Genomic DNA, 23,672 nt, shown 5'->3' with positions numbered 1-23,672 from the left:
TCTGGGAGGTGAGTCCAAAGGGCGCTACAGGTCCCGGACTCCCCTGTTACAGGAACCAGTGCAAAGCCCGGAACAGAGTGAGCGTCTGGCTTTTTAAGGTGGGCTGGAACAAGGGGCAGGTGCACAAATTCAAGTCCGAAGTGGAAAAGAGCCGGAGCGCCCTTAAGGGGGAGGGACTACAATCGTGACATCTAATTGGTGCGGAGCTCTCAGGACAAACAGGACAGCAGACGACACACACGGTACAAGAGACAACACCACGCAATGTACACAGTACGTTACAAACTGGTACGTAATACAAAGGAACCACCAGAACAATAAAATAAGTAAAAACCGTGGTTGTCTGTTTGATTACAATGCATTGCTTTGACATGACATTTTGCAGCATTTGACCAAATTAGGATTCATAAACCAACAGGGAATAAATAAACATATATATGTTATATATATATATCACAGGACTCCAGTTACCTCTCCTTACAACAACAATAACGTTGCTTTCCTAGAATGGAATTAAGGTTGTTTTTTTCCAAGAATGAGGAAAAAGGAACAAGGAAATCGTAGCTTTTGTTTTTCCGATAAACGAGTTCATATCAAGATCATATCAAATTCCCCTCACCGCTGATAATAATAAAAAAGCTGTTTCACAGAGTGTGCTCGTTCAATTCAGAAGTGTTGTTGAGTTCGTCCCAGCCGCAATGTTGCGTAGAGAATTCTGCGTGGCGATCTGTAAGTATTGCTTCTTTAAAAGGTTTAAAAAGACCGGTGTAAGAGTACAGTAACTGGCTTTTACAATAACCACTGCCTGCGCGTTAACGTTTAGAACGAATTTCACTCAAGAGCTTATTTGATTTTTAGCTTATTTGCTAAAGCGCTTGTTCGTCAAAGTCGAGCCCTGTAAAGACAGTTCACGTTGTCGCGTACTGCAGCGGTTTTGTCCAAAAAAAAATACTCAAAATAGCTAAAAAAAATGCAATGCACAAGAACAGATCAAGTTTCATTCCAAGCTGACAGGTAAAGAAAAGAAACACTATTTTCCGGCTGTGGACCTGAGACACAGGAACAGGAACGGCTGTAATGTGTCTTTTGCCGTTTTAAAAACATGATCTTACATTTACAAGTCAAATACATTAAGCCGTGGAGCATAAGAACGCTTTAAGAGAGGAGGGAAAAAGGGTGTCGACAGACAGATTAGATTGAAGGAACAGCTTTGACGGGGTTCAGCACTCACGTAGAGTACAAATGTGCAGAACCGTCGAAGATCTCGGATAAAGAGGAGCAACAGTGTTGTTGAATTTCATGCCGGCATTCACAGGTGGTCAGTGCGCAGGAGAGAAACGATCTCGTACGAGCGCAGACTCCAGAGCTTCACGCCACCCTTAATAATAATAATAATAATAATAATAATAATAATAATAATAATAATTGCTTACACTTATATAGCGCTTTTCTGGACATCCACTCAAAGCGCTTTACAGGTAATGGGGACTCCCCTCCACCACCACCAATTCCATCTGTTGAGTTCGTACTGTACTGTAGCTCTTTTAAAGCTTGTGAGAGGAGAACCGAGCCGAGACGAACGCGTTCCAACAGTTAAAATCTGTCCCCCAGGCTTGAAAATGGAACCCGGAAAAAACTACGGCTAAAAAGTTGAAATCAAACCGAACGAATTAAATGCTCTCAATTCTATTCCATCGACAATTCAATTGGATAACTTTGATTATTATGATTCATCATAGCTATTGCAGCATTCAGTGCTAGACTGAGAATTTAATTTCTTGTTTTATTTCTTCACTTGGATTCATTTAGATTTTGCTTCCTGGAGTTTGATTAAAATATGAATTTTAAAATACATTCACTGTACGGGCGCATTAGGACCCACACAGACCGCAGGGTGAGAGCGCCCCCTGCTGGCCCCACTCACACCTCTTCCAGCAGCAACCTTAGTTTTTCCCAGGAGGTCTCCCCTCCAGGTACTGGCCAGGCTCAGTTTTAGTGGGGCTGCCAGCTCCTTCTTTAACGAGGAGTTTACACTCAAGGCGAGCCCTCTAGAAAATGTCTACTTGTCCCAAAAAAAAGCCGCGTTTTAAAAAACGAATCTCGTCTTTCGCCACCAGAGCGATGTCAATGATACCTGAAGCACCGGAGAACCGGAAAACAGTCACGACCGACAGAATGTCCTAAAGTTTCCGGCTTCTTTCCTCCACAAACATATTACACCCGCAGAAAACAACACATTTCAAATTTAAACGCGACCAGCAACACACTGAACAATCGACCCGCGTTTTGCGTTATGTCTTCTGCCTGAAACGTCTGTCTCCAGCTGTACGGGAGGACGAGACTGGCTCACCCGACGGTCTGGTTTTTCTCTTGCAGTCCTGCTTCCCTCCTGCTGCTTTGGTGAGTGAGCCTTTCGTCTCAGTTCTCAATTCCCATCCGCCGGCTTCCGATGCTGAACCTTCAGAGATCTGAACTTTGACCTTAACGCGGCTTTTTCGTCCAACTGCGCCGCATCGCAAGTAAACATACCCTCACAAGTCTAGGCTACGCCTTCTCCCCGGAAGACGTAGTCGTCACGAGTTTTTGCTCTCCTCCTGAGCTCTGTCACCTAGCTTTGCGAATTCATTAACTGCGTGATTCCCATACTCCTAATTTTATTATTATTATTGCTTACACTTATATAGCGCTTTTCTGGACCCTCCGCTCAAAGCACTTTGCAGGTCAGGGGGAATCCCACGACCCCCACCAATGTGCAGCCCCCACCTGGATGATGCGACGGCAGCCATAGTGCGCCAGTACGCTCCCCACACACCAGCTCTCAGTGGGGAGGAGAGCAGAGTGATGAAGCCAGTTCAGAGAGGGGGGTTATTAGGAGGCCATGATTGGTAAGAGCCAATGGGAAATTTGGGCAGGACACCGGGGTTACACCCCTACTCTTTTGAATTTTCCCGCACAGGATTAATGAAGTACCCACCTACCTTAGAAAGGCACAATTATTGCCAGCAGCCATATTACTCTGCAGCTCCCAGCTGGCAGCCCCCCCACTGGAGCTCAGCAGGTGTGAGCCTGGTCAGTACCTGGAGGGGAGACCTCCTGGGAAAAACTGAGGCTGCTGCTGGGAGAGGTGTGAGTGGGGCCAGCAGGGGGCGCTCTCACCCTGCGGTCCATGTGGGTCCTGATGCCCCAGTATAGTGACGGGGACACTAGACTGTAAACAGGCGCCGTCCTTCAGATGAGACGTCAAACCAAGGTCCTGACTCTCAGTGGTCCAACAATCCCAGGGCGTTTCTCGAGAACAGCAGGGAGTTATCCCAGTGGCCAGGCCAGATTTCCCTCCGTGGCCCCCATGTGTGATTGGCTTGCACCTGCCCTGCGACGGACTGGCATCCCGCCCAGGTGGTAGCCTGCCACGCCCAAATTGTCTTCTTGATTTTCCCCCCATCTTCATCGGTTGTATATTCTCCGGCAATCTGAATCGCGCAGCTCGAATTTGCCTTTTAATTCATCCTCTTCTTATGAAAACGCAGCTTGGAATTCACTAAAAGCACCGTTTGGCACGATACACAGACAAGGAGCTTAACTCATGAGATTGTTACACACACGACAACTGAATGTAAGCCGAAATTGTACTATTACATAATCGCCGTATTATTTTTGCACTCTTCGCCGAATTACTTTTGCACCGTTTTTTGTCCTGTTTGTATGCTTTTCTCTGTTGGCGGATTTGCACGGTTTTTCACAATTTCGCACCATACTGTCGTTCACACTTCCTGTTCTTGTATTACCGTCTATTGTCTTGTCTGCTGTTCTACTGATGCACTGCACCCGAGAGACGAACGTGGAACCCTTTTTCACTATACCATGCACCCGCGTTAAGTATAATGACAAATGAAGTTGGATTAATATTCCAGGATTTTGCCCAGCTGTGACACGAGAAAGCATCGCCTGTGAAGGCTTCTCCGCTCAGCTCTCCTGTGGTAAGACTGCCTGGGAATGTAGCACATAGCAGCAGGGGTATGGAGGGAGGGTCAGGTTGTTGAATTCCCCCTTTACATCAGTGGTTCCCAGGTTCCACATGTTCCAGCATAACACAACACAACACATGAAATTTATAATATAAATATACATATATATATGTTCAATACAATAATCATCACCATTTAGGGGCAGAGTGGTGGCACAGTGGCTTAAGATCCGCACCTGTTGCTGGAAGGGTTTGCCGGTTTGCCTACGAGATCGCCCTTGCACGTCTCCCACCTCCGCCTCCCTCTGCAGCTACCCCCTTGGTCACCCCGCAGGGGTGGGGTGGGGTGGGGGGGTTGTCCTGGTCTTCTTGTCCTCTGGCCAGGAGCTCAGCCCTCATCCAAGCGGGTTCGGCCACAGTTGACGCTTTCGTCTGGGGTGTTTGTCACTCCTCGTGAAAAAAATCGGTCCGGGAGCCGGCTTGCATTGGGGGAGGGGGGTGGGGGGGATTCCTGCACTTTGAGTGCAGAAGAGACCATCCCGATTCCACTTCATCCACGTGAAGGGGGTGCCGGAGAGGAACCTCTTCCTTCCTTCCCCGGAAAAGCAACACAATCTCGTTTTCAGGTCCCCAGGAATCCCAATTTCAAGACAAAGGAAAGAGCCTTTGGGGGTTGACCTGGCAGCCTCCCCACTAATTTGACAGTAAACAGGATTCCAGCGGTTAGGAACATCTCCCCATTGGCGATGACCAAGTTCACCAATTCATTGGTGCACCAGTTCACCAACTTGGTGCACCAGTTTACCAACTTGGTGCACCAGTTCACCATTGGTGCACCAGTTTACCAACTTGGTGCACCAAGTTCACCAATTAATTGGTGCACCAGTTCACCAACTGGGACCAATTCATTGGTGCACCAGTTCACCAACTTGCTGCACCAGTTTACCAACTTGGTGCACCAGTTTACCAACTTGGTGAACCAAGTTCACCAATTCATTGGTGCACCAGTTCACCAACTGGGACCAATTCATTGGTGCACCAGTTCACCAACTTGCTGCACCAGTTTACCAACTTGGTGCACCAGTTTACCAACTTGGTGAGCCAAGTTCACCAATTCATTGGTGCACCAGTTCACCAACTTGGACCAATTCATTGGTGCACCAAGTTCACCAATTCACTGGTGCACCAGTTCACCAACTTGGTGAACCAAGTTCATTTGGAGCGAGTTGTCTGGACTGGGCGATGCTCCTTCTCCAGGCCTCTCCCCCACGACCTTGTCTTTGGCAGAGGAGGGCTTCATTGACGTCCAGAGTGCCAACTACGGACGCACTGACCGCTACACCTGCAGTGAAGGCCGCCCCTCAGACCAGGTGACCAATGACCAGTGTTACCTGCCCAGCACGCTGTCGATCATGTCCCAGAGGTGAGATCCACAAACACTGGTGGGAAAAGATCCTTCCACTAAACCGACTGACTCCCGCCCGCTTTCCGCAGAGAGAGGTACAGTCTCAAGTTAAGATGTACAGCCTGAGAAATAGGGAGTTCTTTTTAAGGAAAGTTTGTGAGGGATGATAGCAGTTCTCTTTGAAGGATTCAAGACGGAGGACTCTCTATGAATTCCTCTGCTGCTCTACCTCAGTCACCTGTGATGTGATGTGATTTCCTGAAATTGTACATACTACAGTAAGCCAATCTTTTCCTTGAATACCTTTTTTGTCATCTCTCTCCACCACATGTCCACCAACAGCAGCCAATACCGGGTACAGTATAAGGGGATCGTTAAACTATATAATATATATTATATTATTATATTATATATTATATATAATCTATAATATTATACTATACGATATGATGTTTTCTACTGTTGCTTGAAATTACAAACGACTACGATGCTGATCTTTATTATATAAAGCACTGGGTCCTCCCCAAAGTAAATGTTAAGGAGTACGAGAAGAAACAAGTCAGCAGCCTTAGAAAATTAGCAGTATTTCGGGACAAATCAAGATCAAGATTTTCGAGAGCTGAGAAAATCCACTTCCGCCTTCACACACACAAACGCAAAGCAGTAACTCTAGGACGGAGAGTTTTGATCAAGTCCAAAAACTGAACGATGACCAATTATAAGCCTGGCCACCCAAAACAAAAAAAAAAACTCGGCACCTAACCGGCGAAATGTCATCGTTAGTTTCACGACTGTGTAATTTGCAGTAACCGAGTAGATATTCGCTCAAACGCCAACATCTGACAAATATTCGCAGCAGAACCGCTATTGTTAAATGACGTATAATAATAATAATAATAATAATAATAATAATAATAATAATAATAATAATTGCTTACACTTATATAGCGCTTTTCTGGACACTCCACTCAAAGCGCTTTACAGGTAATGGGGATCCCCTCCACCACCATCAATGTGCAGCATCCACCTGGATCCACCTGTATAAGTTAAGAAGATGATCCAAAGACAGCAGAAAACGCTCGTCTTAATCTCTTTCCATACAACAAAGTGCTTGAACCAAGACCGTTTCTGCTAGATCTGGTACTCGTCGAGACCAGCGAACAGCAACGGTTCTCTTCACAAGACGGATCGAGGACTGTTAATACCGTTCTGTGCCATTTGAATCCAACAGGTGCGACGGCGAACCCCGGTGTGATATCGCCGCTACGAACCACGTGTTCCCAGACCCCTGTGATGGTACTTATAAATACCTGAACGTAACGTACAGCTGCGCTCCGTCCAGTGAGTCCCTCTTCCTTGTCTCCGCCTGCTTGACGTACAGTTTGTCTGGGGTGGGGGAGGGGGGGTCTGGATGCAGCAGGAGCTGAGCCATGTTTCTCACGTGTAAGCTTTCTGCATCGACCGCGCCGATGAAAGTCCATGCATCTTCAGTGGCTTTCCGAAGTCGGGGATTCTCAGCTAAAAAAGCTCCCGGTGCTACAGATGGACGGCTTTCAATGCTGGGAAATAATTGGACGGGAACGATCCGCTCATCTGCGGCTGCAGACTTTGTCTGGATGGACTTCGGGGTTTAAGCCAGCATGGAATCGGGCGATTTTTTTTGGGGGGGGGGTGGGAGGGAGCAAATCCGACCAGAATCATTCGAATCCTGAGGATCGGTTTTGTGGGGATTGAGAGATCCAATTGGTCAATGGTGGCTCCGTGATAAACAGTTACAGTTGCTTTTTCTATGGTGGCAGTAGTGATACGTATTGTTCTGGGAAAATGAGAACTGCCCATGATTCTCAGTTGGGCAGTTGTGCTACTGTGTGTCTAGAAGAGTGTGTCCAGTTGTGTTGCTCTATATCTAGAAGAGCCTCTAGTTGTGTTGCTCTATATCTAGAAGAGTGTGTCCAGTTGTGTTGCTCTATATCTAGAAGAGCGTCTAGTTGTGCTGCTGTGTGTCTAGAAGAGTGTGTCCAGTTGTGTTGCTCTATATCTAGAAGAGCCTCTAGTTGTGTTGCTCTATATCTAGAAGAGTGTGTCTAGTTGTGTTGCTCTATATCTAGAAGAGTCTCTAGTTGTGCTGCTGTGTGTCTAGAAGAGTGTGTCTAGTTGTGTTGCTCTATATCTAGAAGAGTCTCTAGTTGTGCTGCTGTGTGTCTAGAAGAGTGTGTCCAGTTGTGTTGCTCTATATCTAGAAGAGCCTCTAGTTGTGTTGCTCTATATCTAGAAGAGTGTGTCTAGTTGTGTTGCTCTATATCTAGAAGAGTCTCTAGTTGTGCTGCTGTGTGTCTAGAAGAGTGTGTCTAGTTGTGTTGCTCTATATCTAGAAGAGTCTCTAGTTGTGCTGCTGTGTGTCTAGAAGAGTGTGGAAGTGAAGTTGTTGTCCAGCCAAGAGTTTGCACACAAGCCCTGCGGTATTTATGCAGCCCCGAGCGGGAGGTTCAGTCGCAGAACACACATTGTATTGCAACACAAGCTTACAAACACCCAGGGAACCACTCACATTGCTCCGTCACAGCTGAATGTAAGGGATCCAAGCGTTGAGGTACGAGGAACCTATGCAGACGATGGAGAAGACAGATACTGAGACGTCCCACCGATCCAAAGCGTTGGGCGAGCTCATGGCCAAAAGGCAAACGGAAGTCCAGAAGCCGGACGATACCGGGACAGGCGTCCCATCCAAGAACGATAGGCGAGCTCGTGCTCAGAAAGCCACAAGAGAGTTCAGAAGTATAGGGAGAGGGTTAGCACAAAGGCGAAGACAGGACTCTAGGAGAGGAATCAATACCGAGCAGCGAGAACCGAGTCTTGGTCTAAATATAGAGACTCTGCTGGCGGATCATCATCGGCGTTTGTTATTATTAACCCTGGTTAGCTCTCTTGCGGGTTGATCTCTGCTGACTGGCGGTCGGGACACTGAGCCCATCTTGCCTCTTGGCAGAACATCGATTGTCTAACTGCGCCTGCCAATTAACCAAGAGCCTTCACATTGGAATTCTGTCAGCTGAAAGACGGAAAAGGAGATTTAAGGCACACAGGGAAGTCAAAAGACACATCGATTCATTGATGGGATGGTTCATTTCAAAGAGGAAAATCGTGACACTTTCAACTTCAGGATTGTTACAAAACTGTGCCCTTGTTAACATGCTCAAATTGAAGATTCATAACCAAACCGTGTGAAATTGTGTAGTCTGTATATGTTTCCTGGAATTAACTGCAGTTTCTTCTTTGCCAGAGAGAAGCATATCTTGCTGGGGAACAGTCAGTCAGCTGATCTGCGGTAAGACTGAACAACATCTGATTGCATTGTGGGGAAATGACGATATTCAGAGGGTCAAAACATCTGTGAGCCACCGTCTTGCCTGAACAATCAGGCGTAGTGGAGAGGCCTTGAGCCAGGACGGTCAGCTGATAATAGGACTAACATCTGGAGAGCTTGGCACGGACGACCGCATATGATGGTCTTTCCTCCATCGTCTTGTCTCTGACAGAGGAGGGCTTCATCAACGTCCGGAGTGCCAACTACGGACGCACTGACCGCTACACCTGCAGTGAAGGTCGCCCTTCTGACCAGGTGACCAACGACCAGTGTTACCTTCCCAGCACGCTGTCGATCATGTCCCAGAGGTGAGAGACACAAGTATCAAACACGTCTTCCCGACAGAACCTTCGAATCAACTGACATGAGCTCCCGTCAGCTACCGAAGGCCTTGTGAATGGTTCCATCTCAGTACAGCAACTGAGAGCCACTTCTGTGTCTGTAATTCGCAGTAGCTGCGGGGTTAAGATTCAGTATAATCCACCCCAAAGAAAAAGGAATAGAATTCCAACAGATCCATACTGTATATAAGCTGATACAGTGACCCACCGAGACAACAGTCTAAAGCGATAGACTGTGATGCCACTCTCTTTGAGCACAACAAGACCAGTAAGTTCCTGACCACCACCAACTGGTCCCACTAGACTCTGCTGTAAGAAAGCTGGTGGAGAGACAATAACTGCTGTGCCGCTGTTTGCTGCTTTAATCCAACAGGTGTGATGGCAAACCACAGTGTGATGTCTCGGTTGTAACTGAAGTGTTCCCAGACCCCTGTTATGGGACCTTTAAATACCTGGATGTCCAGTACTCCTGCAGCCCATATAGTGAGTATCTCTTCCTGGTCTCTGTCTGCTTAGTATGTCATTCTGTTGGGGTCTGGATTCAGTCAGTGAAGAGTCATGTCACTCTTGTTGGAGTTGAACTGTTCTCGGTGACTCACTGTCCAAGATGGTTGTGACTCGTGCACGTCTTGCCATGGGTTTGATCAGTCGGTGAGCAGATCTTCCTGGCAGTGCTTCCAGCATGGACATGTGGGAAGAGGACTCTCTCAGGGTGGCCTAGAGGCATCACCGTTGAACCTCCATCCCGTGAGAAAGAGCACATGGTGGGAGACCGTGATGCGCACAGGAAGATCAAAGCCCCATTTGAAAGAATTCAGAAGTTAATTTTGATCAGGAGAAAGCATTCCATTTTAACCTTCAGAATTGATCAACACCACGTCCTTGTCAGGATGCGCAAATGAAGCTTCAGAACCAATAGTGTTCATTTGTGCTGTCTGTATATGTTTCCTGCATCTAACACAGTTTCTTTTTTGCCAGAGAGAAGCATATCTTGCTGGGGAACAGTCAGTCAGCTGAGCTGCGGTAAGACTGAACAACATCTGATTGCATTGTGGGGAAATGACAATATTCAGCGGGTCAAAACTCATCTCCATGAACACATCTGTGAGCCACCGTCTTGCCTGAACAATCAGGCGTAGTGGAGAGGCCTTGAGCCAGGACGGTCAGCTGATAATAGGACTAACGCCTGGAGAGCTTGGCACGGATGACTGCATATGATGGTCTTTTCCCATCATCTTGTCTTTGACAGAGGAGGGCTTCATCAACGTCCAGAGTGCCAACTACGGACGCACTGACCGCTACACCTGCAGTCAAGGCCGCCCCTCAGACCAGGTGACCAACGACCAGTGTTACCTGCCCAGCACGCTGTCGATCATGTCCCAGAGGTGAGAGACACAAGTATCGAACACGTCTTCCCGACAGAACCTTTGAATGAACTGACATGAGCTCCCGTCAGCTACCGAAGGCCTCGTGAACGGTTCCATCTCAGTACAGCCACCGAGAGCCACTTCTGAGTCTGTAATTCGCAGTAGCTCTGCTGTAAAGATTCAGTGTCATCCACCCCAAAGAAAAATGAATAGAATTCCAACAGATCCATACTGTATATAAGCTGAGAAAGTGATCCACCGAGACAACAGTCTACAGCGATAGACTGCGATGCCACTCTCTTTGAGCACAACAAGACCAGTACGTTCCTGACCACCACCAACTGGTCCCACTAGACTCTGCTGTAAGAAAGCTGGTGGAGAGAGAATAACTGCTGTGCTGCTGTTTCCTGCTTTAATCCAACAGGTGTGATGGCAAACCACAGTGTGATGTCTCGGTTGTAACTGAAGTGTTCCCAGACCTCTGTTATGGGACCTTTAAATACCTGGATGTCCAGTACTCCTGCAGCCCATATAGTGAGTATCTCTTCCTGGTCTCTGTCTGCTTAGTATGTCGTTCTGTTGGGGACTGGATTCAGTCAGTGAAGAGTCATGTCACTCTTGTTGGAGTTGAACTGTTCTCGGTGACTCACTGTCCAAAATGGCTGTGACTCGTGCACCTCTTGCCATGGGTTTGATCAGTCGGTCAGCAGATCTTCCTGGCAGTGCTTCCAGCATGGACATTTGGGAAGAGGACTCTCTCAGGGTGGCCTAGAGGCATCACCGTTGAACCTCCATCCCGTGAGAAAGAGCACATAGTGGGAGACCGTGATGCGCACAGGAAGATCAAAGCCCCATTTGAAAGAATTCAGAAGTTAATTTTGATCAGGAGAAAGCATTCTATTTTAACCTTCAGAATTGATCAACACCACGTCCTTGTCAGCATGCGCAAATGAAGCTTCAGAACCAATAGTGTTCATTTGTGCTGTCTGTATATATTTCCTGCATCTAACACAGTTTCTTCTTTGCCAGAGAGAAGCATATCTTGCTGGGGAACAGTCAGTCAGCTGAGCTGCGGTAAGACTGAACAACATCTGATTGCATTGTGGGGAAATGACAATATTCAGAGGGTCAAAACTCATCTTCATGAACACATCTGTGAGCCACCGTCTTGCCTGAACAATCAGGCGTAGTGGAGAGGCCTTGAGCCAGGACGGTCAGCTGATAATAGGACTAACGCCTGGAGAGCTTGGCACGGATGACCGCATCTGATGGTCTTTTCCCATCATCTTGTCTTTGACAGAGGAGGGCTTCATCAACGTCCGGAGTGCCAACTACGGACGCACTGACCGCTACACCTGCAGTCAAGGCCGCCCCTCAGACCAGGTGACCAACGACCAGTGTTACCTGCCCAGCACGCTGTCGATCATGTCCCAGAGGTGAGAGACACAAGTATCGAACACGTCTTCCCGACAGAACCTTTGAATGAACTGACATGAGCTCCCGTCAGCTACCGAAGGCCTCGTGAACGGTTCCATCTCAATACAGCCACCGAGAGCCACTTCTGAGTCTGTAATTCGCAGTAGCTGCGGGGTTAAGTTTCAGTGTCATCCACCCCAAAGAAAAAGAAATAGAATTCCAACAGATCTAGACGGTATATAAGCTGATACAGTGATCCACCGAGACAACAGTCTACAGCGATAGACTCTGATCCCACTCTCTTTGAGCACAACAAGACCAGTAAGTTCCTGACCACTAACAACTGGTCCCACTAGACTCTGCTGTAAGAAAGCTGGGGGAGAGACAATAACTGCTGTGCCGCTGTTTGCTGCTTTAATCCAACAGGTGTGATGGCAAACCACAGTGTGATGTCTCGGTTGTAACTGATGTGTTCCCAGACCCCTGTTATGGGACCTTTAAATACCTGGATGTCCAGTACTCCTGCAGCCCATATAGTGAGTATCTCTTCCTGGTCTCTGTCTGCTTAGTATGTCATTCTGTTGGGGTCTGGATTCAGTCAGGGAAGAGTCACGTCACTCATGTTGGAGTTGAACTGTTCTCGGTGACTCACTGTCCAAGATGGCTGTGACTCGTGCACCTCTTGCCATGGGTTTGATCAGTCGGTGAGCGGATCTTCCTGGCAGTTCTTCCAGCATGGACATGTGGGAAGAGGACTCTCTCAGGGTGGCCTAGAGGCATCGCCATTGAACCTCCATCCCGTGAGAAAGAGCACATGGTGGGAGACCGTGATGCGCACAGGAAGATCAAAGCCCCATTTGAAAGAATTCAGAAGTTCATTTTGATCAGGAGAAAGCATTCCATTTTAACCTTCAGAACTGATCAACACCACGTCCTTGTCAGCATGCGCAAATGAAGCTTCAGAACTAATAGTGTTCTTTTGTGCAGTCTGTGTTTATTTCCTGCATCTAACACAGTTTCTTCTTTGCCAGAGAGAAGCATATCTTGCTGGGGAACAGTCAGTCAGCTGAGCTGCGGTAAGACTGAACAACAGCTGATTGCATTGTGGGGAAATGACAATATTCAGAGGGTCAAAACTCATCTCCATGAACACATCTGTGAGCCACCGTCTTGCCTGAACAATCAGGCATTGTGGAGAGGCCTTGACCCAGGATGGTCAGCTGATAATAGGACTAACGCCTGGAGAGCTTGGCACGGACGACCGCATATGATGGTCTTTCCCCCATCATCTTGTCTCTGACAGAGGAGGGCTTCATCAACGTCCGGAGTGCCAACTACGGACGCACTGACCGCTACACCTGCAGTGAAGGCCGCCCCTCTGACCAGGTGACCAACGACCAGTGTTACCTGCCCAGCACGCTGTCGATCATGTCCCAGAGGTGAGAGACACAAGTATCGAACACGTCTTCCCGACAGAACCTCCGAATCAACTGACATAAGCTCCCGTCAGCTACCGAAGGCCTTGTGAATGGTTCCATCTCAGTACAGCCACAGAGAGCCACTTCTGAGTCTGTAATTCGCAGTACTGTAGCTGCGCTGTTAAGATTCAGTGTCATCCACCCCAAAGAAAAATGAATAGAATTCTAACAGATCTATACTGTATATAAGCTGATACAGTGATCCACCGAGACAACAGTCTACAGCGATAGACTGTGATGCCACCCTCTTTGAGCACAACAAGACCAGTAAGTTCCTGACCACCACCAACTGGTCCCACTAGACTCTGCTGTAAGAAAGCTGGTGGAGATACAATAACTGCTGTGCCACTGTTTGCTGCTTTAATCCAACAGGTGTGATGGCAAACCACAGTGTGATGTCTCGGTTGTAACTGAAGTGTTCCCAGACCCCTGTTATGGGACCTTTAAATACCTGGATGTCCAGTACTCCTGCAGCCCATATAGTGAGTGTCTCTTCCTGGTCTCTGTCTGCTTAGTATGTGGTTCTGTTGGGGTCTGGATTCAGTCAGGGAAGAGTCATGTCACTCATGTTGGAGTTGAACTGTTCTCGGTGACTCACTGTCCAAGATGGCTGTGACTCGTGCACCTCTTGCCATGGGTTTGATCAGTCGGTGAGAAGATCTTCCTGGCAGTGCTTCCAGCATGGACATGTGGGAAGAGGACTCTCTCAGGGTGGCCTAGAGGCATCACCATTGAACCTCCATCCCGTGAGAAAGAGCACATGGTGGGAGACCGTGATGCGCACAGGAAGATCAAAGCCCCATTTGAAAGAATTCAGAAGTTAATTTTGATCAGGAGAAAGCATTCCATTTTAACCTTCAGAACTGATCAACACCATGTCCTTGTCAGCATGCGCAAATGAAGCTTCAGAACCAATAGTGTTCTTTTGTGCAGTCTGTGTTTATTTCCTGCATCTAACACAGTTTCTTCTTTGCCAGAGAGAAGCATATCTTGCTGGGGAACAGTCAGTCAGCTGAGCTGTGGTAAGACTGAACAACAGCTGATTGCATTGTGGGGAAATGACAATATTCAGAGGGTCAAAACTCATCTCCATGAACACATCTGTGAGCCACCGTCTTGCCTGAACAATCAGGCGTTGTGGAGAGGCCTTGAGCCAGGACGGTCAGCTGATAATAGGACTAACTCCTGGAGAGCTTGGCACGGATGACCGCATCTGATGGTCTTTTCCCATCATCTTGTCTTTGACAGAGGAGGGCTTCATCAACGTCCGGAGTGCCAACTACGGACGCACTGACCGCTACACCTGCAGTCAAGGCCGCCCCTCTGACCAGGTGACCAACGACCAGTGTTACCTGCCCAGCACGCTGTCTATCATGTCCCAGAGGTGAGAGACACAAGTATCGAACACGTCTTCCCGACAGAACCTTTGAATCAACTGACATGAGCTCCCGTCAGCTACCGAAGGCCTCGTGAACGGTTCCATCTCAGTACAGCCACCGAGAGCCACTTCTGAGTCTGTAATTCACAGTAGCTGTGCTGTAAAGATTCAGTGTCATCCACCCCAAAGAAAAATGAATAGAATTCCAACAGATCCATACTGTATATAAGCTGATACAGTGATCCACCGAGACAACAGTCTAAAGCGATAGACTCTGATTCCACTCTCTTTGAGCACAACAAGACCAGTAAGTTCCTGACCACCAACAACTGGTCCCACTGGACTCTGCTGTAAGAAAGCTGGGGGAGAGACAATAACTGCTGTGCCGCTGTTTGCTGCTTTAATCCAACAGGTGTGATGGCAAACCACAGTGTGATGTCTCGGTTATAACGGATGTGTTCCCAGACCCCTGTTATGGGACCTTTAAATACCTGGACGTCAAGTACTCCTGCGATCCTTAGTGAGTAGATTTTCAACAATATACCCCAAAACACCTCCCCCCACAATTTGCTTGTAACTGGAATTCTGTCCAAGGGGCAGGCTTTACACGCATTCCATCACATGCAACTCGATTTTTATATTTCGGGAGTTGGATAGCATCAGTATTGGTGCGTGCATCTCCAACCTCAATGAAAGTGAAATGCACACAGTGACGTGAAAAACACCTCCAATTTACACTACAAAAACAGACTGAATCACCAGGTCTGCGCAGACACATGTTCTGGGATTCAGAACGAGGGAGGGGGAGTGGCCCTGCGACACTGTAAACACGCAGGCTTGTGGATCTGTCTCTTTTAATCCAATAGAAATACAACTCTCAACTTCCTGACGGTTTTTCTGATAAATACTACTACTACTACTACTACTACTACTACTACTACTACTACTAATAATAATAATAATAATAATAATAATTGCTTGCAGTTATATAGTGCTTTTCTGGACACTCCACTCACAGCGCTTTACAGGTCAGGGGGAATCCCACCACCACCACCAATGTGCAGCCCCCCACCTGGATGATGGGACGGCAGCCATAGTGCGCCAGAACGCTCCCCACACAGCAGCTCTCAGTGGGGAGGAGAGCAGAGGGATGAAGCCAGTTCAGAGAGGGGGGGTTATTAGGAGGCCATGATTGGTAAGGGCCAATAGGAAATTTGGCCAGGACGCCGGGGTAACACCCCTACTCTTTTCGAGAAACGCCCTGGGATTTTTAATGACCACAGAGAGTCAGGACCTTGGTTTGACATCTCCTCTGAAGGACGGACCTGTTAGCAGATCACTCAGAACCCTCCTGGGGTGAAACGGCTGCACTGTTTCGCTCGTACATTGCATCCATCGTGATGGGGGCCTAGCGAGCAGGAAGGGCCGCAGTTCAAAACACAGCTCGGTCGACCAGACCAGGGCACGACTTGCCACTCTGCCACAAAGGATTTTGGGCTTTTGTCCAAATTTGTCAGAGTTTCCCCCCACCGGCCGTGTACTTATTACTTATTTAACGACTGCTCAGAGAAATTGAGGATTGCGGATCAGTGAAACTCGAACACTGAGTAAAGACATCATTTGATCCAGTTGTTCTTTGTTCTTGACTGTCTGTTTCAGGTCGGATGTCCTGCTCTTCCTCCTGCAATGGGACTCCGAAGACAGGAACGGACGAAAATCAACAATCAACAGGAGAAGATTGCCCCCTATAATTTGTTTTGCTTGTGGAAAGAGCTGTTGTAAGCTGCTGTTCTCGGTTTTAAAGGCCCTCCCTGTTGGTGTCCATCGGATTCTGTGACTCCGCATCACCGTCGGTCCTAAAGAAGCCCCCTCCTTGATCCTAACACTCTCAGTTTCTTTGATTGCAGATACTAGAGCCAGCTCCCTCTTGGTCGTCTCTGCCCTTGAGTCAAAGACTCTCAGTTCTCCCACCCCCATTAACAGTGAAAATAATTTCTGCAAGCCTAGAAATATACCGAGGCAGAGCAGTGGTTCTGTGGCTCAGGATCTGTGCCCGGGGCTGAAAGGGTTTGCCGGTTCAAATCCTGCAGCCGGCAGAGGAATCCTACTTCGTTGGGGCTCCTGAGCAAGGCCCTTAACCCCAACTGCTCCAGGGCCGCTGTACAATAGCTGACCCTGTGCTCTGACCCCCAGCTTCTCCCTCTCCCTGTCTGTGTGTCTCACGCAGAGCCAGCAGGGGTCTGCGACAAGACCAATTCCTCATGCAAGAAACTGTATAGGGCCAATGAAGTGATGTTATGTTATGTTTTTATGTGGACACATCCAGGGCAACTGCAACTGCACTGTATGCACTGTGTGTTTTTTGCAATGCTCCCACCAAACTTGCTCACAATATTCTTGAAAAGTGTCTGACTATGTCACCATTTTCGATTGAACTATCTTGCTTAACATGCTGCCTTTTACTCATCTCCCTACACTGTTTGTGACAGGAAATGAAACTCCTGGTCCCGGAACGAAAAATAAACTCCGATACGGCTTACGTGTCATTTGGTATCGCCCGTTTCTAAGCACAATGGGTCATTTAATTCCATTAAGAGAACCCTGATGCTCGCGATCTGTCTGCAGCTCAGATATTGGCCCTATATGATGTAGAATTAACTTAATATCACGCTAGAACTGAAACTGCTGATACAGTAGTGACCTGTGAAACCCTTTGACTCGTAAGGACCAGGGTTGGAGACTGAGATAAATGGCATAAATCCTTTTAATATGTAGCTTCTTAAAGCTCAGTGCTTCTCATCCTGTAGTTACAGTTAATGGCTTCTCTATACTAATAATTCTCTATAATAATTATATTATATATCTCTATAAAAGCTATATAATTGCTTACACTTATATAGCGCTTTTCATGACACCCCACTCAAAGCACTTTACAGGTCCTGGGGAATCCCACTACCGCCACCAATGTGCAGCCCCCACCTGGATGATGTGACGGCAGCCATAGTGCACCAGAACGCTCCCCACACACCAGCTCTCAGTGGGGAGGAGAGCAGAGGGATGGAGCCAGTTCAGAGAGGGGGGTTATTAGGAGGCCATCATGGGTAAGGGGCCAATGGGAAATTAGGCCAGGACGCCGGGGTTATTTTTAATGACCACAGAGAGTCAGGACCTCGGTTTTATGTCTCATCCGAAGGACGGCACCTGTTTACAGTATAATGTCCCCCGTCACTATACTGGGGCATTAGGACCCACACAGACCACAGGGTGAGCGCCCCCTGCTGGCCCCACTAACACCTCTTCCAGCAGCAACCTTAGCTCACATCTGCTGAGCTCCAGTGGGCTGCCAGCTGTGAGTTGCAGGGTAATATGGCTGCTGGCAATGTAGGACATTACATCCAGAGCTCTGACTGCATCAGGACCCACATGGACCTCAGGGTTAACGCCCCCTGCTGGCCCAACTTACACCTCTACCTGCATGTAGCATTATACTCTAGTATACCATATGCGTCAGTCTTTAATTTTGTCTTGACAAATTAAACAAACACAAAAAACTAGTTAATTATGACGTAAAGCAGAAAAAAGGAGAGGTTTTAGTACAGGCCACTGTGGTACCCCACTAATTACACCACCGTTATCGTCACCCTGTAAAGCGCTTTGAGAAGCCACCTTTACAGGTTTATTATTATTATTTATATTATAACGTTACTGTTCCCAAAGATGACGCTTTCATCTCAACACCATGAATGCTATCAAAAACGTTGGTCAATAATTTGTTGATCCCCCACAGTTTTTTCGTCGAAAGAGCTCAGGTGTTCTGTGATAAAAAAAAGATATGGAAGACCTTCATTACTCTGTGTCCAAGGAATAACTGTCCTTTCCCTACTTCGTATGCAACTATTTCACCAAACAGTTCATAAAAGCAATATAAACGACAAATCTCATGGTTTAGGATTACAAAAAAAATGTTTTATCTTTTTTTAGCCCTTTCTGTAGTTCAGCAAAATTCTGATTCCAAGCTGACAAATGTAAAAAGATAGTGTGGTAGTGTATTAATACTGTGGCACTAACTTCTCTGGCTGAGGAGATGATACGCCTGGCCAAAGAGCACGGACTCACAGACCTCCAGTCCGACACAGGCTCCTTGGCTCTCCATTGTTTTTCACCAAAACAGCAGGACCTAGACACACTTGGTATTTGACTTATATAGTCTGGCCAGGGAACAAAGCCGATTCCAGTTCTCTTGATCCACAGCATAGTTTTTCTAGGAACCCATCTGGGGAATCTACGAAGACAAACCAGACCCAAGAGTCTAAACTCCTTGAAATGACCCTCCCCTCCCGCCCCCTAGTGGCGGTTTTGTAAAACGCCCAGATCAGAGACAATGGGTGTCATAATAGAGGATCTGTAGCTCCTTAAATGGGTCGATACGGTTTTTTTGCAAGCGGCCACGCGCAGACAAATGTTTTTTACGAGGAAGCCGCCGGCAGTCGTCATGTTAATACAAACGTTTGGGCTCTTACTGCGGCAGGGAAGTGTCTTAAATACACAACAAATCTCAAAAGCTCACAGCAGTGAGCCGAAGTTGAGGGGAATTCAATTTGTCTTCCATCATTCGACTCACTATTACTGTACTCAGTATTACTATTACTATTCGACTACCATTGGACTGTAGCCTGAGCGGATAATTGCAGGTTGCACACACACACACACACGTGCAAGGGCACGGGGACCGTTTGCAGACACCAGTTCACCAGGCCAGCACCAGGGAGGAAGCCGGAGGACCCACGGCCACCCTCCGCCGACCTGGACAGAACATGCAAACTCCACCCAGAAGGTGACCGCCATCAGAATCGCCCCCCCTAGACAAACCGAGGAGCCAGAAGAGCCATGGCGCTATGGGAGACCGCGCACAACTCCCCTCAGAACATGCTCAAGCTCAGATTGTGCCGCGTGCAACGCACCTCGATAGCAAATGAAATGAAAGGAGCAGCTGCAAGGATAGTCGTGCCACAGCCCCATGCTTGCCATGATCCCACAGTTTTCTTTTCCTCCATTATTCTCTGGCTGTCCTGTATACCAGCTGGTGAAATTAGACCCGGTCTGGCTGTAAAGACTGATGTTCCCCATGGACCACTTCCAGCTCCACTGGTCCCGAAACAGTCCTATCCAGCCGGCATATTGAACAGGATTCCCCACAGTCTGCAGGAGCTGCTCATTGTCCTCTCGGGTCTTGATGACAGCCAGGTCAGTGTAGTTCTCCCTGCAGTAACTCTGGGCTCCAGCTCTTCTCCAGGCTCACAAAGTGATACTGATGTGCTCAGCAGGAGGGGACACCCCAGAGCCCTGGAGAGAGAGAGAGACACACAGGGGACACACCAGGATCAGCCGAACAACTGTACCAAAATAGGGTTTGAATGTAGTATTAAGCAAAACTAAAGACAGCAGGGTTGATCCCTGGGGAGATGTCTGTGTGGGGTCTGCATGGCCTCCGGGGGCTTCTGCGGGTTTCCTCTGGGTGCTTGGTCCCGCAGCCCAAAAGTTAGCTGGCCCTGGTGTGAGTATGTTTGTATGTGTGTCTGTGTGTGACCCCCCCCCCCCCCCGGCAACAGACTGGTGTCCCATCCAGGGTGTATCCTGCCTTGTGCCTGTTGCCTGCTGGGATAGGCTCTGGCTCCCCTGTGATTGGATGAGGCGATTACCAAATGGCGTTGATATTTTTTCTGTCTTGTGTGTGGGGAGTGTACTGGTGCACTATGGCTGCCGTCGCATCATCCAGGTGGGGCTGCACACTGGTGGCAGTAGTGGGATTCCCCATGACCTGTAAAGTGCTTTGAGTGGAGTGTCCAGAAAAGCGATATATAGGTGTAAACAATTATTATTATTATTATTATTATTATTATTATTATTATTATTATTATTATTATTATAGCACTTTACTTTTACCTTCCTGCTTCTAATATTCCTGGGAAGCTCTTACTATTAAATTAATCCCGGTTTCACAAGTAGAGAACAGAACCAGATCAGGACTTCAGAAAACAATTTCTCATCTCTGTGGGCTAATCAAAAGAGATTAAAGATCAATTAAGACATAAATCAATAAATATAGATCACTGACCTGTGCAGAGCAGGGTGAGATATGCATTCCTCATCATGACTGTGAGCAGGGGAGCTGCAGACACAGACAAAAAAATGAGATCAGAATTATTTTAGCAGGAGTTGAATAAAAGAGGAAGTTAGATGGATTTTGTAAACTCAGGGCCTGAAGGAGTGAGGCCAACAAAGAAAATTGATTCACTTATTGGTTAATTTTATGTTACTAAAACACCAGGAGCATTTTCAACATCTGTCATTGCATGCAATGTCTTGTCTCATTTCCAATAGATGGTAATGATAATTTCATGGAAAGCAGAGTCACTTTAGCTGTGCTTTCCCGTGTGTAAATTACCCGTCACTGTGTTGATCTGTGGTGTAGTTTTCCATTTGGAGTGAGAACTGTCTCTCTGTAGCTCTGTCTGTCCCTCTGGGGTGAGAACTGTCTCTCTGTAGCTCTGTAGGTCCCTCTGGAGTGAGAACTGTCTCTTCGTAGCTCTGTAGATCTGTAGATCTGTAGAACTGTCCCTCTGTAGCTCTGTAGGTCCCTCTGAGGTGAGAACTGTCTCTCTGTAGCTCTGTAGGTCCCTCTGGAGTGAGAACTGTCTCAATCCAGCTGTCTGGTCTTCTGGGATTAAAACTGTCTCAATCCAGCTCTGTCTGTCCCTCTGGGGTGAAAGTTGTCTCTCTGCAGCCATGAGACATATGTCTCACAGATCTGCTCTAATGTACCTGGACGAGCTTGAGCTCATCTCAGTGTTCGGAAAACTGTTATGCCCAGACTGCCTCAGATGAAAACATATCCTCTAAATACCTGAGGCTGGCTGTTCCCTCTGATTTAAACAGCAGACTGTATTTTTGGAATATTCAAATGATATAATCCTGCCTTCAGGCTGGCATACTCAAATTAATGTGGCAATCAGTGTAATTATACTCACAGTAGATGGTGCAGTAATGATCAGTGTATTTATACTCACAGTAGATGGTGCAGTAATGATCAGTGTATTTATACTCACAGTAGATGGTGTAGTAAGGTGTCTGTATTTATACTCAAAGTAGATGGTGCAGTATTGATCAGTGTATTTATACTACAGTAGATGGTGCAGTAATGTGTCTCAGTATTTATACTCACAGTAGATGGTGCAGTAATGTGTCTCTGTATTTATACTCACAGCAGATGGTGCAGTAATGATCAGTGTATTTATACTCACAGTAGATGGTGCAGTAATGTGTCTCAGTATTTATACTCACAGTAGATGGTGCTGTAATGATCAGTGTATTTATACTCACAGTAGATGGTGCAGTAATGATCAGTGTATTTATACTCACAGTAGATGGTGTAGTAATGTGTCTCTGTATTTATACTCACAGTAGATGGTACAGTTATGATCAGTGTATTTATACTCACAGAAGATGGTGCAGTAATGATCACTGTATTTATACTCACAGTAGAAGGTGCAGTAATGATCAGTGTATTTATACTCACAGTAGATGGTGTAGTAAGGTGTCTGTATTTATACTCACAGTAGATGGTGCAGTATTGATTAGTGTTTTTATACTCACAGTAGATTGTGCAGTAATGATCAGTGTATTTATACTCACAGTAGATGGTGCAGTAATGATCAGTGTATTTATACTCATAGTAGATGGTGCAGTAATGTGTCTCAGTATTTATACTCACAGTAGAAGGTGCAGTAATGATCAGTGTATTTATACTCACAGTAGATGGTGCAGTAATGATCAGTGTATTTATACTCACAGTAGATGGTGCAGTAATGTGTCTGTATTTATACTCACAGTAGATGGTGCAGTAATGATCAGTGTATTTATACTCACAGTAGATGGTACAGTAATGATCAGTGTATTTATACTCACAGTAGATGGTGCAGTAATGTGTCTGTATTTAAACTCACAGTAGATGGTGCAGTATTGATTAGTGTTTTTATACTCACAGTAGATTGTGCAGTAATGATCAGTGTATTTATACTCACAGTAGATGGTGTAGTAAGGTGTCTGTATTTATACTCAAAGTAGATGGTGCAGTATTGATCAGTGTATTTATACTCACAGTAGATGGTACAGTTATGATCAGTGTATTTATACTCACAGAAGATGGTGCAGTAATGTGTCTCAGTATTTATACTCACAGTAGAGGGTGCAGTAATGATCAGTGTATTTATACTTACAGTAGATGGTGCAGTAATGTGTCTGTATTTATACTCACAGTAGATGGTGCAGTATTGATTCGTGTTTTTATACTCACAGTAGATTGTGCAGTAATGATCACTGTACTGACTGTGGTCATTAAAAATCCCAGGGTGTTTCTCAAGAAAGAGTAGGAGTGTTACCCCGGTGTCCTGGCCAAATTTCCCATTTGCCCTTACCCATCATGGCCTCCTAATAACCCCCCTCTCTGAACTGGCTTCATCACTCTGCTCTCCTCCCCACTGAGAGCTGATGTGTGGGGGAGCGTTCTGGTGCACTATGGCTGCCGTCGCATCAGCCAGGTGGGGCTGCACACTGGTGGGGGTGGAGGGGATCCCCATTACCTGTAAAGCACTTTGAGTGGAGTGTCCCCACACAGCAGCTCTCAGTGGGGAGGAGAGCAGAGGGATGGAGCCAGTTCAGAGAGGGGGGTTATTAGGAGGCCATGATTGGTAAGGGCCAATGGGAAATTTGGCCAGGACGCCGGGGTTACACCCCTACTCTTTTTGAGAAACGCCCTGGGATTTTTAATGACCACAGAGAGTCAGGACCTCAGTTTTACGTCTCATCCGAAGGACGCCGCCTGTTTACAGTCTAGTGTCCCAGTCACTATACTGGGGCATCAGGACCCACACGGACCACAGAGAGCGCCCCCTGCTGGCCC

General features: G+C 47.0%; 1 protein-coding gene and 1 long non-coding RNA gene across 5 annotated transcripts in view; one reads left to right on the top strand and one right to left on the bottom strand.

Moving 5' to 3' along the window:
- LOC148662607 (uncharacterized) overlaps positions 1 to 1,816 on the bottom strand; it is a 148,093-nt gene extending 146,277 nt beyond the window's left edge. The window contains exon 1 of the long non-coding RNA XR_015936874.1: positions 1,457 to 1,816. This is a non-coding gene — a long non-coding RNA (uncharacterized LOC148662607). The remainder of the gene's footprint in view (positions 1 to 1,456) is intronic.
- LOC148662606 (L-rhamnose-binding lectin CSL1-like) lies at positions 596 to 17,252 on the top strand. 4 transcript variants are annotated; one of them, XM_088632218.1, is made up of 21 exons: positions 596 to 729; positions 2,377 to 2,400; positions 3,912 to 3,977; positions 5,252 to 5,387; positions 6,601 to 6,710; positions 8,650 to 8,694; positions 8,906 to 9,041; positions 9,448 to 9,557; positions 10,053 to 10,097; positions 10,324 to 10,459; positions 10,866 to 10,975; positions 11,471 to 11,515; positions 11,742 to 11,877; positions 12,284 to 12,393; positions 12,889 to 12,933; positions 13,161 to 13,296; positions 13,708 to 13,817; positions 14,313 to 14,357; positions 14,584 to 14,719; positions 15,126 to 15,233; positions 16,373 to 17,252. In XM_088632218.1, coding segments are annotated over exons 1-21 (1,821 nt in total). In that variant the 5' UTR covers positions 596 to 698; the 3' UTR covers positions 16,374 to 17,252. The 4 variants fall into 4 exon arrangements, with proteins under 4 accessions (XP_088488344.1, XP_088488347.1, XP_088488346.1 ...); XM_088632219.1 differs by lacking the exon at positions 2,377 to 2,400 and having other exon boundaries at positions 663 to 729; XM_088632221.1 differs by lacking the exons at positions 6,601 to 6,710; positions 8,650 to 8,694; positions 8,906 to 9,041.
- Positions 17,253 to 23,672: the final 6,420 nt, after the last annotated feature.

Source organism: Lepisosteus platostomus, chromosome 5 (assembly GCF_059453375.1).
Source record: "Lepisosteus platostomus isolate fLepPlt1 chromosome 5, fLepPlt1.hap1, whole genome shotgun sequence".
NCBI classification, from domain to species: domain Eukaryota; kingdom Metazoa; phylum Chordata; class Actinopteri; order Semionotiformes; family Lepisosteidae; genus Lepisosteus; species Lepisosteus platostomus.
This window is presented reverse-complemented; position numbering and strand designations above follow the sequence as displayed.